The sequence below is a fragment of the Oxyura jamaicensis genome, chromosome 3 (genome assembly GCF_011077185.1).
Source record: "Oxyura jamaicensis isolate SHBP4307 breed ruddy duck chromosome 3, BPBGC_Ojam_1.0, whole genome shotgun sequence".
In the NCBI taxonomy this organism is placed as follows: Eukaryota; Metazoa; Chordata; class Aves; order Anseriformes; family Anatidae; genus Oxyura; species Oxyura jamaicensis.
In genome coordinates, this window is record NC_048895.1 from 51,499,919 (window position 1) to 51,514,230 (window position 14,312).

At 40.5% G+C, this 14,312-nt stretch overlaps 1 protein-coding gene across 3 annotated transcripts in view; it reads left to right on the plus strand.

Annotated features, from left to right (window-relative positions):
- PLEKHG1 (pleckstrin homology and RhoGEF domain containing G1) overlaps window positions 1-14,312 on the plus strand; it is a 140,348-nt gene that overhangs the window by 96,313 nt on the left and 29,723 nt on the right. For all 3 annotated transcript variants that reach the window (XM_035321427.1, XM_035321428.1, XM_035321429.1), the window contains 2 exons: window positions 6,393-6,493; window positions 12,385-12,454. In XM_035321427.1, coding sequence (XP_035177318.1) covers window positions 6,393-6,493; window positions 12,385-12,454 — 171 coding nt within the window. The remainder of the gene's footprint in view (window positions 1-6,392; window positions 6,494-12,384; window positions 12,455-14,312) is intronic.

Sequence of the window (14,312 nt, forward strand, 5' to 3'; positions counted from 1 at the left end):
CAGTCAGTGGGCAGTATCGTTTTACTGGATCACGATGCCGGCTTTACTGCTGTAATCTGTAGGCTGTAAACCAGCTGCATGTGTGAATTGGCTACGCCGAGGAAGCTGGCCATAAACAAAGGTGAGTTTATACAGCTTCCTCCACCGCCTCCATCCACGTGGTGCCTGGGGAGAGGACTGATATCAGCAGGGCAGCATCCTGCCGCTTCAGGCTGCTGTTCTGAGTGGAAATCGGAGAGGAAAGGGATCAGTCACAAACCACACGTAGTAACGGATTGTATAAAACATGGGGCTTATTTCTACCATTCTTCTTCAGAGGCTTGCTAGCTGTTGGCAGTGGGATGTATTCTCCTCGCCTTTCTCCCCTGACAGCAGGGTTAGGTTGCTGCTAGGATGGGGGTGGCTGTGTGGGAGTCCACAGGCCATGGGGAGCCGAGATCCCCACAATGGCAGGGCTTTCTCTGCCAGCACAAAGTGTCAGTGTTATGTTCAAGGTCCTAGGGTACATGAAGGGAAATAAGGGAATAGGAGGTGCACGGCACCCAGGAACTTTCTGCTCTGCTTGCTGGCATGAGCGGAGGAGGCCGTGTGACTTCGCTTAGAGCTCTGCACCCAGGTTTTCCTCACACAGCTCTGGCAGTCAGCTGGTGGCAGGGCTGTGCCCTGCTGTGCTTAGCCCCAGGCGGGTGCTGTCCTTTAGCTGTCTTTTTGGACGTGTTCATGCTTTGGCCTTTGTCTGGATTTGCCAGCTGCAGGTATCTGTAAAAATACTGCCACCAATAAGAATCTGCACTAGTAGAAGGTGGAAAGACATGCTCACAGAAATTTCCTTCTTTATTTATTTATGTTTTTGCATTTAGAGAAGTCCACTACCTGGTGGACGGTGCAAGATTTTATTTTATTTTATTTAAAGTTTGATTTAATGGCAACATTAATATGTAACATCTGTGGCAGAAAAAATTGAAAAGTTACTCCTCTCTCTATTGAATCAAAGCAGGTAATGTATTGAAGCACAGCTGCTGCTGCTCCTGCTTCTCCTGCAGAGGAACTCCTGAAGCAGGAAGTTAGGGTGCTAATTATCTTGGTGGGTATGGGTTTCTGCCTTCCAAGTGAGAACACGTCAGGCTCTCTGGTGAGGGCTGAAAACAGAAAGAACTTTGAAAAGCAGCTGGGAAATGGTTTTAAGAGCAATTGAGTGAGCATTTTCACTCATAGAAAAGAAGGGTGATTTCAGTCAAAATGAGACTTCCTACAGATATGTGACTTCACAGAGGATAAAGAGGAAGAATATGGAAGACACAAAATGAAGGAAGAAAGCAGTCTGAAAAGTGTTAATTTTGGCTGCATGAAAAGTTTTGCTACAGGGGTCTCCAGGTAAACCACCGTGCAGATTATGAGAACAGCACTAAATGGACTTATTTTCTATCTCAGAAGATAGTAACAGTAATGATAGTGATGTGCTTTATGGAGAAATACTGACAGAAGGTCTTGATATGGCAAGGAGATGGCTTTGATTTAAATCTCTTTAAGTCCTCAGCCAGACATAGCCAAAGGAAGCAGGTTGAGAAGGCAACATAAGGATAGTTTACAAGTGCACCTTCACTCTGCAGGTTACAGCTGTACTTTCAGTAGTTGAGCTGTAGCGAGCTGCTCTGACATGCAGTGTGTCCTTGGCCACCTGTTGTGGATAGCACACCATCTTTTTCCCCAGAAGGCATTCAGACGATGCTTCTGTACATGCCAGATAAATCCACAAATGAAGTAAATAATAACAAAAAGGACAGGAAAAAAAATCAGGCAAAAGGGGCATCAGTACAGATTATAATTACCTATGTAATCAGCAGCACGGAGCATGTTCTAGCAGTTACTGTTGTACAGCAGCAGCTGCTCAACCTTCTCTTTGGCTACAGGGATGAGCTGTGGTTTGGTCATCATGGCTCTAGCTAGCAGGCTACTACTGGGATCCAGTTTGCAGCGTGTTTTCTTTCTGGCCTGCAGCCTTCCCCTCAAAGTAGTGTGGGAACATTACGCAGGCAGCCTGGGCTGCTGAAGCATGTCAGTGGCTCCTCTTGTGCACAACCAACTGATCTGTGCCATTTGCACTCTCGTTGGGTAGAGGGCAGTCAGGCTGAATACATGCTAAGGGGGTTGGTATAGCATCCAGGAGAAGGGGCTGTCTTTTGGGCAGTACAGATGTAGGGAATATCAGGAAACTGGGGTCTGAGTGATGGTATTGCACAACCTGGATGCAAGTCCAGCTTGATCTAATATTGTATGTTCCTTCTTCTGCTGTAGCACGAGACATCACTGGAGTTTTGATGAGTACCTGGTTTTAGGTGGTTTTTGGTCAGAGACTGAGTTTTCTTGATGAAAGTCCTCAACTTTTGAGCCAAGTGTATGTTGTTGAAGTCCAAAGATGCACAGCAGCCTTGCTTTCTCCTTCAGCCTGTGTTTAGACACTGGAATACAAAGCTTGCCTTGTGGGTAGAATTCTTTATTTTTATTTTTTTCCCCATATTGATATTTATTCAGATTTTCAGCATTTCGTGTGCCTGACTTTTGGTAAAGGTATGCACATACAACAGGACTACTCTTTCAACATTAGTGCTTATCTTTAATGATTTTAATATGTGCAGATTCCTGCTTTACAGAAGAAGCACTAAGAACTTACCTAGCTTTATACGTTTCTTGCAGGGCAGGAAAAAAATCTTTTACAAGGTAATGTCGCTTTTACCCGCATTAACATTACTATGTTAACATTTCTAATTTTAACATGTAATTTTAACATTACCACATTAATGTCTGGCTTATTATTTATTATTGTTTAGCTTTTATTATGTTTTTAAAGCTAAGTGGGGGCCTTTGTTCAAAGGAAAATAATGCAGGTGTCTAGATGAAAACGTCCCACATTAATTTGCATTTAGTTTCTGACCTTTGGTCATGGAAAAAAATAGTTTCAATCAATCTGTAAAGAACTTTTTGCTCATTTTGTTATTTTCTTGACAGTTTTCTTTCATTTCCAATTTGTACAATTACTGTTTTATCCTCAGAGGTTAGCATTGTCATCATTTTGTTCCTCTGGAGATCTGTCTCAGGTGATTACAGAGGAGGAGGCAGTCATCAGATGCGAAGCTCCTAACAGACATTCTTCCCGATAGATTCGGTGTGATGAAAGACAAATGGGGAGAATGTCAAACCCAGCGAGGGAGGCAGAGCCATCCAGCAAGCCTCTTCTAGTCTGTGGCGAGATTCAGGCAATAGGGTGGAAAAATTGTGCAATACCATTAGAACAAGCCTTGCTCCATAAATCAATCTAAGGAGACCGGCATTTATTTTTGTTTCTCTTATAAAGTAAGCTAAATGTTTTGCTCTAACTGCAGAGAGGCAATAAAACACCAGCCAAGGCAAAGGTTACAAACAAATCATTCGGTGCTGACAGAGGGTCCGTAGATGCTGACAAGAAACAAATAAAGTGAATAAGCCCAGTGCTCTGTTCTGATAAATTTCATTGATTTCTGCACCGTGTCATTATGGCTGCAGCCCGCCCTGTTATCTCCTAGCTCCAAACCTTTCATTATGGCTTCAGATGATAACAGCTGTTGATATGCTGCAGGAGGCTGCGGTGACTACCATGGGGGTAAAGTACCACTTGCTAAGAAATAATTAGGAAAAACCCTGTGGCGGGGTAGCTTTGATCTGCTCCTGCTGTTGTCCTTGCAGAGGGCTATACGCCGATACTGCATCAGTTTCCCGGATGAGTTCATGAAACTTTATGAGAGCACACATACTCTATAAAGCAATATAACCAGAAGGGTCCCACTTGCTGTGTCACTGCAAGCCACGTGCTGCTGCTGCGGCATGCCCGGACTTTGTCAGACCGCTGTGTGAGGACAGGCCTGCGTGGCCATCCTCGCACCCGAGCACTTTTAATGAAGAACTGTCTCCCTTGACCCTAAGTAAGCAAAAACACAGCCATTTGTTTCCAGTTTGCTTCTGATCTGATGCTCGGAGGACACGGAGGCCAGAGGTGCAGTCTTGGAGAACTTTTTGCAGCAGAGAGCACAAGCTGTGCGTGCGTGGGATAACCTGATCCTGGCACATGCTGCTGGAATGCTGGAAAACTGCCAAAGCACCTGCAGGCTTTTTCTTGGCAGGAGCCTTAGAAAGGGCCCGGTTCCTTATTTATTGCTAAAAGTTGGTAAAAGACTGAGAAAAATATACATATGTGGAGAAAAATTGGGATGGGAGGACAAAAGGAGCAGAAAACAGGTCATGCTTATAAAACTGTCTACAATACTAGAAAAAAAAAAAAGACTGTTTTATTCTGTGTGTTGTTTGTTTGTTTGTTTGTTTTTTGAAGAAACCCATTCTGATATGAACGAGTTTGAAAGAAACTCCTCTTTATTCAATTAACAGGTTGTATGCATCTGACGACTGTACATGTGGTTACCTATTGTGAGATTTCCATTCCTCTGCAACACACCACACCAGCTAAGGATGCTGCAGTGCTCCTGCAATGCTCAAATGTTTTCAGAAGATCACAGCTCCGCTGGAGCTTTTGTTCTTCACTGCTAAATATAGATTTGTATTAGTGGACAGAAAAAGTAATTTATTGTTGTCACTGGAGTAGCCCTGAACCTATCATCTGCTCCTGCCTCTGAGCTAGTGTACTACATGTTGCAATCCTGTCTGCCTCACAAGAATTCCTAAACCTTTTACTCATCTACAGCTTCTGAGTATAAATAAACAGCTAATGACAAATTCAGGCAGTCCCAGTGATGCCATCCCAATGGCTTACTGCACAAATGCATTTCATGGACAGGCTGGGTCTAAGAGACTGCAAGAAGGTACGGTACAGACGTCCATCACAGAAGAGATGAGAAGGCTTTCTGGGACATGCCTGCTTGCTTGCCCACTGCCGCTTGTTGCTGTTCTTAAAGACACTGAAGTTGCATTTGAATATGCTTGTTTTCTTCCTGTTGGCAAAAAAATTACTCTTTTTTTTTTGGTGGTGATGAGGGGTAGATTTAATGTGGTAACCAAATTCCAAATGTGGATTATTGAGTGTTAATATTAGGACCTATGACTCTGCTTACACCATCTCAGTTGCAAGGAACATGGGGATAGAGAATTGAGTGCTGTAATTCATAACCATCCTATCAAGAACATCTAAAATCTAAAGGTCAGATCAACGGCTGATCCAAACCCTTTGTCTTCTTTGGATTTTTGGAGAATAAATCTTGTCCAGTGTATGTGTCGTGTAATATTTTTTTCTTTACAACTCTGGCATGCAGTTACATCTTAGAAGTTTTCATGGTCTAGTTGACGTTTCGCAGGGTTCCTTCCTTGCCGAGCAGTGGAATGCTGTGTTGCTTTTGGTGGGTTGCCACACCACGTTGTCTAACCCCGGGCTAAGGGATTTTATTTATTTTTATTTCACATTGTTTCAGCTGTTTTCACTTTTCCTTTATTGTTTTCTGTCCTCTAGCAGAATTTCTTCTTGAATGTGGCAGCACATTGGGTTTCTTGGTTTATGAGTTGAAGTTAGTTAAAAAGCCCAGTGGATTTGTTTGCCCTTAGCTGAGGAAATTTTAACACTGATGCAGCAACAGAATGAAAGGTGATGCTCTGGGAGCTGAGCTCTTATCAAAATGAGGGGGAGATACAGGAAAGTTGCTCTGCTAGAACAATGCTGACCTATCTTTTTTCTAGTTCTCTTGTTCCTATTCAGTTGAAGTCACTGGATGAGACACTCTTGTACATGTGACAGTCTTTGCTAGAACATATACCACCGTAATTTGCGATGTAACTGTATGTATGGTTAAATTGTATGTGTGTATATACAGTGAGATCTTCTGTCCTCTACAAACTCTGCATTGTTTTTTTTTTGTTTTTTTTTTTTTTTTTTTAAATACACAGTTTTAATAGATTTTTTTTTTTGGTAGTTTTTGCTTTTCTGAGCCCTTGTTGTTTCTATGTTTTCTGTTCTTGATTATATATGTTTTCTGTTACTAAGACTATTAAATGACATTCTTCATTTTTTTGTACATTTTTTTTGTCTCTGAGCCAGTTAAATGATCAATTAAGCTGTCACTGTAAATGAAATCTGAATACATTTGTATATCAGTAGCAAGAGAAATGTTGGCTGTCCGGTCTAAGGACTATAACTTAGCATTCAGTCTTCTGTTATTTTCTTGGTTTCAGTGAACAGATAAGTACTGTTACCTTTCATAATAGAATGACTGTTCACAGAGAGGCTACTGAAGGGTTTACTGTAATAATAATGTGAAACTGATATGAAGGAACTCATCTTGAACAATAAAAGGTAGCTCCATTTACTGATGTAGAAAAGGAGGAAATGTCTAAAGGCATCCTTCTCATTTCTCTCGTAGGATTACCTTGATTGTATCACCGACCAATCCAAGTTGTCCCTGGGGACAGAAGAGCGATCAGCCTTGTTTGGAAACATACGGGATATCTACCATTTCAACAGGTAAATTAACGTTTAACTAAATGAAGCAGCCTGTGTTGATGGGGAGGGAGCAAACCAAGCAAATAGTCTTTTATCACTGTAATACAGCCAAGATATATAAATTGAGAAATGGTATTTCTTTGATTCTTAGCCGGGTTGGTTTGCTGAGATAAGATTATGTAGCTTCTGGTTTAATGAATCAAGTGTGGTCTTCATTTACTACTTCTGTTTTCATGCTGGGCATTTCCATAAATATAAACCTAACCTGCTCCACGCTCCAGCTGAACCTAATGCAAGACCACCATGAATTGTCTCACTAAACAGGCAATATTTTGTTCCTATTATATTAGGTCCTTTGGTGTACTGACATGTATCTGGCTTTTGTAACATTTTAAACTGCTAGATACTCCCTGAAATAATTTATCAAAGCTGTGTTCAAGTACCTTGCTATGTATTGAATACTTCTGTTAGGCATCAGCCTTCTCTGAAACTCTGCAAATGGGATTCTAGCATATAATGGGAACTTCAAGTAAAATTTCTCTTGCTTCTATAGCTGGTGCCAGCTTGTGTGAGATCTGCAGTATCTGCAGTTTTAGGAGCATGCTATTGCTACTTTTGACTGAATCCTGTGTTACTATAAAAAATAATTAACTTATTCAGTATTTAAGGAAAACCTGAACATGCGATCAATGCAACAAACCTAATGGCATAAAGTTCCCACATCTTCTATGTACCATTATTCCTGTAAAAGCTCTCTTAGCTTTACTGTAGTTGACAAAAGACCTCCCAAACTGTTGTGATCTTTGAAGAACAGCAAATAATATCCTTAAATCAAAAGAGGATTCTGAAGTGGAGGACCCTTGTCAAAGAGCTTCTTCAGTGTCTTTCTGTCATCATGGGAAACTATTTTAAAGTGCTTCTGCTGCTGGGGATCGCTGTTCAGAATCAAAGGGGAGAGTGGAGGTAGATCTATTTAGAAATGTTGGACAAAGTTGAAACCTAAAATCCTTTCCTGAAACTTGCATCTACAGCAGAGTATGGGAAATACATTCAGGAAAGCTGCTAAGTCCTGCTTCAGCTACAACTTCTGACTTGATTGAATATCAAACATGATGGAAAATACATAGCGGTAGCCTGAACATGTGTTTTAGAGCCATGAGACAATGACTGTGAACTTCCTAATGGGAAAAAACAGACGTGGCCATTGTATTTTTTGGGCCTTCAAAGCTAGAGAAATAGCAGGCTACATAGTTGGGACACACGTATATCAGCATAATTTCAAATATTACTGAATAAAGGTACCTTTTTAATCATGATACAGAATAATTGATTTGAGGGAGGAAAAAAAAAAAAAAGATTTCCAGTGGTTAAAAGAAAAAAAAAAAAAGATTTTTAAAAAAAAAAACCTTCGGGAGCTTTTAGGGATAGATATGTTAGAATGGTTAAAACTCAGTGGAAAGTTGTCCAAAGCCTCTAGTAAATTGCTAATGTATTTCAGACCTCATGATTCAAAATTCTACATGGAAATTGTGAGATTTTTTAAGAGTCAACACACACTGTAGATCCTAATATAGCTTTCAAGGATAAAGTTCCCTCCTGTGTGAAACTTGGCATGCAGCTTCTGGGGTCCTGAACATACTCTATAGCCTCTTCATTTATTTTTACCTTTGAAAAAGTTCCACTTGGCAGTTCTGTGTTAGTAGTTTCAGATGCTTTTTGTGAGCATGATTTCATAGCTTCAGAATGACCATGTTTTTCTCAGCTCTAAATGTGATGATTAACCAGTGATGAAACTTTTTAATCTTGGGCTTCTGTGGCCTGTATAGATGTGAGAAATTCCATTTTCTGAAATGACTTTTACGTGTTGTATTGAATAGCAGAAATGATGGTCAGGATGCTAACTGCTAGTCCTTTGTGATCTCTTTTTGGAAAGCTGTTTCTTAAAGTAGAATTATCAACCATATTCCACCAGTCCTGCTCCATCTGTTGGAAGAAGCTCCTTCACTATTTACTGATATATTCAAAAGGGGGAAGCATCCTCTAAATCAGCATTTTCTGCCTTACTTCTCTGGCCTCTCCTGTTGAGATTCTTTCCAGCAACAATTTGGGATAAATTCTCAGTAGTGTGACTTCATTCTGAAATGGGAATTCTGTGGTGAAACATACATAGGTTCATACTTCTACCAGCACTCAGCCAGTCTGAAGAGAGGCCAAGCTGAAACCTCTGCTGCTGACAGAAATTGTGCACGCTCTTTGTCCATCAGTGACTACTGAAGCACGCAGATACTGCGCAGGGCTCTTCTCTACAGCTGCCATCTTCAGCAGTTCCTCTTCTCTGAGCTTCATGGTGGCAATGGTTGGCTTCTTGTCATGAAGAGCCTTCATAAAACCTTTAAGAGCTCACCTTTAAAGGAAAACGAGTTTTTTCTGAGTGCAGAGAAATTAGTTTTTGTCACAAAATTTTTGTAGCAGTGTGATTATATCAAGTATAATTTATGTTTTTTTTTTTGTTTGTTTTTTGTTTTTTTTTCTTTTCAGTAAAAATCTGAACTCTTCAGATTAATTCTCTAGGTTTTTATATAATGAAATTCTACAACAACAAGGACCAGATTGTGCTTGCTATGTCCCTTTTCTATCCCTTGCTATTTTTTAATGTTGTTAGGCATTAAGAAAATGATTATTTTTTTAAATACTATTACTTTAGCATTTATGGTTAGCCTGCACACTACAATTGTTTTTCAGCATGGGTGAAATTTTCAGCAGGACTAATAATGCTGTTCCCTTTCTGCCTCTTTCCATTCCTTCTGTTCCACCAAAGCTGGCCCATCTGAGGTGCCTGTCATTATCATCTTTCTTTTTCACCAATTCAGATCAAGAAGGAGATGAAAAAATCCTGGGTCTTTTTTTAAAATACCATGGTGATGATATACAATGAATAAAATGAAAAAGTGCATAACTTGTTTGTGTGCAAGCATTAGTTATTTACAGACCTGTATATGGATTTAGCTTATTCCTCTTGACCTCCTGTAGTCAGCAGCTTCATACTGACCTAAAAGTCTTTACTCACTGAGAGGGGAAGTTAAGTGTTTCATCTTGAAAATAATTCATGCTCCAAAATGTCAGAACATCCTAAAAGGCCGTGTAATAAGACTTATGTTCATTTCACTTGTAAAGGTAACGGGTTTATTTCATAAAAAATTGTTGGTCTTTCTACGTTTACCTCTCTCATGCCAAAGGACTTACCATTAGCTATTGATGATGATCACATTTTTCCAGCCCAGAACAACTCAAGATGCCTAACTTAGTTTGTGGTCTTAAAGAGCACTGGCATTCGTGGTGCATTTCAGCCTGAGTCTTGTTAGCAATTCAGCTGCAAGAGCATCACGTTCTCTCCCAGTGCTCCCTTGTGCACCCTTCCTGCCTGGGCCGTTGGCATAAGTAACCATGGATGCTAAGAACTCCATTACTGACTGTGGAAAGTGTAAAACGTCTGGATACCCAGGTGAAGGGAACTGCTTTCTCTCCACTATTTTTGTTGTCAGGTATTTAAATGCACAATTATAAACTTGCTCTTTCACATGTTAATGGGTTGCTATAGGGATTTCTTTAAGTTTTTCGGGATTCCTGGGCATAACAGATTAGTTATTGTTACACAGTGGAAGGCTGCTTTTACCAATCCCATTCTTATCAGCTAGATGAGACAGAAGAGAGTGCAGTACTGCTAACAAAGTCATTCAAAGCACATCCCTTACATTATGTGCTTGTGCTGAAGACACAAGCCACCAGCATATTTACTACATAAACCTGGACTCATTGCATGAATATATGAAAACTTTAAATGCAGTATTACTGTATCCTGCAGGAAAAATAATATGGTATTAAAGGAGACCAGTAGGAACAAAATGGCAATCAAATGTATTCTAAGCCATCAGGAGAACCTCTACTTGCTGGAAAACAGGAATGCTCTGAGCTCGTTCAGTGTATTTGATGTTATTTCCAAAACTCATTTGTGGAAAACAGTCAGTCGTTATAATTAATGGTTATGCTCAGCATTGCTACAGCTTCTTTCTTTTGCTGATTTAAAGGATCTTCACCAATGTGGGCTATCAAGCAAGGGTCATATTTTTATTCTTATTTCTGATTCCCTCCTGATGAAGGGAAAATCTGAGGTGTGGAGGTTAAATTATTGCTATACAGAGTGGCTTAGTGACCGCCTAACCTAAGTTCTTTGTCTGTCTTTTTTCACTGTGGCTGATTACTGATTTCTCCCCTTCCTTCCCCCAGTAATTACAGAAGCAAAGAACAAGTCAGGAAATTTTTCTGTTTTACTCCCATTCTTACTTACACAGGGAAATTGTGTCTGCTTAGAGGGGAAAAGGGTAGTTCCCTAGATACAAGCTTAGCAACTCTTATGCAAAACTCATTCAGGGAACCAGCTGTGAACTGGGAGAAAAGTAGCACTAAATGAAAAAACATCTGATGAGAAGGAAAAAAAAGGTCTCCCAGAGAACCATTTGGAAGATTTTTTTTTTTTTTTCCTGTCGGTTTTCTGAGTATATCTTGCAGTAAGACTAAAGAATATTAGGATCAAGGAGAGACCTTTGAGGTTTTCTTCTGCTGCTTGAACTCTTTCTTTCACTGAATTGGCTTTCAAGAACTGAATTTCATATGATATTGAACATGCTCCATTATTGCTTTGCTCCTGTTATAATGAATTCATTTCCTGCTTGGCATGTCAAAAATATAAAATCCTCTCAGTTAGGTTTTATTTTTATGCATGTAGAATTTATATATTCCCTTCCAGAAAACTTTTTCCTGGCTCACCACTTTCCTTCAGTGAAGAGACCCACTAAAGGTAGACAAATCTTCCTGTGTGAACTTATTCCTGTTCTTCTTGTATATGTAATACATTCCTGCTTCTCATCTGTGTTTTTCAGCCTAGCTCCTCATCCACCTCAGTCATGTCAAGCTACTGGAACATAGAAAATCTTCATAGGACAGGGCATGTGCTTCAGTGTGTTTTAAATTTTGTTTGGCTTCACTGTGTTAGTTGATGTACAAGCTAAACAACCCTCTGACTACACCACTATGCATATCATAGAAGAGCATTCAGTCTGAAGGAAGGCACTCATCTTTGCATAGATCAGCAGTCCATGGTCATTGTGGTGACTTGCATGTTTAAGTATGTGGGAATACGATTTTCCTAGCATGCTCATCTGTCTCCAAAGAGAAAACTTCTCTACATGGCTTCATACCTAGGAGGAAGAGACCATAAAATTTTGTGGTTGCTTGACTGATAGTTTTTTGACAGGAGCGAGTATTCCAGTGCTGCAGTTACTGTGAAGTCAGCATGTAAAATCAATTAATGTGGCTCAACATATTGGAAGGCAGATATACAGTTGTGTATTTTGGTCACATATTGTGGCATCAGAACTGGAATTTCTGTGCATGTGCAGGTAACAGCTTGACTGTGCATAAGAGAAAAATGTGTTTGGTACATGTGGAGATACTGTGCAACTGTGGACATCTGAATCTGACTGTCTGATCTGCTTGGGAGAGAAGCAATGGCTGTAGTACTGAACAGAGCTAAGATACCATTGTGTTTTATGTGTTAGGAAACAGAACTGTATGTTTGACTCAGTCCAGGATAGACCCTGGTTTATAAGTCGGTGTTTTTATAATTTGAAAAGAAACAAAGAAGTCTGTTTACATGGGCCAGTTCATTGGAGAATGGAAGGGTTATGGAGGGGAACCAGAGAGTTTCTTGTACCCTTTTTAGGACTCCTTGCATCGTAAGTGCTTTGGATATCACTGCCATCAACAATGGAACAATGTCTGGCTCTAGGGTATACATGTGTGTCTATTCCAAGATGTGCAATAATTGCCTTTGATTTTTCTGTTCTTTGTTTTAGTGAACTTCTGCAAGATTTGGAAAACTGTGAAAATGATCCTGTGGCTATAGCAGACTGTTTTGTTTCCAAGGTAAGAGGCTACTGCAAGAACCTGCAGCACAACACCTGTTGCAGAATGATATGAGAAAGTAAAATTAATTTATTATTTTCTGATACCTAATTTTTATTTCAACCAAGAAAAGTTAGCAAATCAATGGAAAACAAAGGAATTTCTCTTGGTAGACAATAGTGGTATGTCTCTGTTATGTGTTTAAAAATTTAAGAAAAAGGTGTTATACTTTTTTCAAGAAGTGTATCTGAGCTGGTAGAATTATTTATCTAGCATTTGTTTTTAGAACCTTTTTGTGGAGTAATACAGTTCACGCCCCCTCCTTTTTTTATGTAGGTGATCAACTGGTACTCCAGTTATGCTTTAGAATCATAGAATCATAGAATATCCCAAGTTGGAAGGGACCAACAGGGATCATGGAGTCCAGCTCCTGGCTCCACGCAGGTCTACCCAAAAATTCAGACCATGTGACTAAGTGCACAGTCCAAATGCTTCTTGAATTCTGACAGGCTTGGTGCTGTGACTATGTCCCTGGGGAGCCTGTTCCAGTGCGTGGCCACCCTCTCAGTGAAGAACTTCTTCCTAATGTCTAGCTTAAACCTCCCGTCACAGCTTGATGCCATTCCCTCGGGTCTTATCCCTGGTCACTAAAGAGAATAGTTGGATGCCTGCCTCTCCACTCCCCCTCATGAGGAAGATGTAGGCCACAATGAGGTCTCCCCTCAGCCTTCTCTTTTCCAGGCTGAACAGGCCATATGACCTCAGCCACTCCTCATACATCTTCCCCTCTAGGCCCTTCACCATCTTAGTAGCCAAGGAAAAGTTGGACCTGGTGCACAGGGACATGATTTAGGGGGTGACATTTGCAGTAGGGTGATGGTTCGACCAGATGATCTTGAAGGTTTTTTCCAACCTTAATGTTTCTGTGATTCTATGATTCTGCTCTTGCAAAAATCCCGTCACTGAGGCTAGAACTGAGGGTTTGGTAGCACAAATGTTTGTATGACACATTTAGAGTCTATATGACACAGAGTCTTTGAGAAGACCAGCCCATCAAACAAACAAACAAACAAAAACAACAACAAAACAACCTGTAACAAATCCTCATGGTAACTATAGGTGAAGTTCATTTGATGTAGGCATTTCACTTCCATGTCAAAACCAAAGGTTTGGAAAAACCTCAGTAGCGTCGCTGTCTCATGGTTGGCAGAACAGAAAGAGATGAAAAGTGAAAGAGCAAGCTGAAGGGCTGCTTGTCTCAGTTTGACTATACATCGGCAAGGAAGTGAATGGGTCCCTGACCTGGCTCTTCTCATGGCACCTGTGAGGTTATTTTACACCCAGAGCTGAATGGGTGTAAAAAGTGAGAGATCATGTTGTGGTTCCAAGCAGTTCCTGGTTCCTGGTCAGCAATAGCATGTGCTGCTCTAGAGCTGAGTCGGTGAACTAAAGCAATACTGAATTTAAAAAGTAAAGCACTTTCCTGAATAAAAGTTGCCAGGATGATCATGACAAGGCTACACTGGAGCCTGCTACAGTGGTAACTGTTCCAGTTGGTAATGGGTAACAATTCCAATATTTTATTGCGTTACCATTTTTCCAATTATGCTTCTCACTATTTGTTTTACCATCACTTTTTATCCCTGCCTCCATCATCTGTGTGCTATCCATCACTGTTCTGTTTTATCATAATTACTCAGTTTTTATTTTTCTGATATTTAACTCTATCCTAGCTGAAACCGTGACACACCACATCACATGGTATGGAATATCCCTTTGGTCACCTGTTCTGCTTCTGTCCCCTCCCAGTTCCTCCTGCACCCCCAGCCTCCTTGCTAGCAGGGCAGTGTGAGAAGCTGAAAAGTCCTCAACTCAGTGT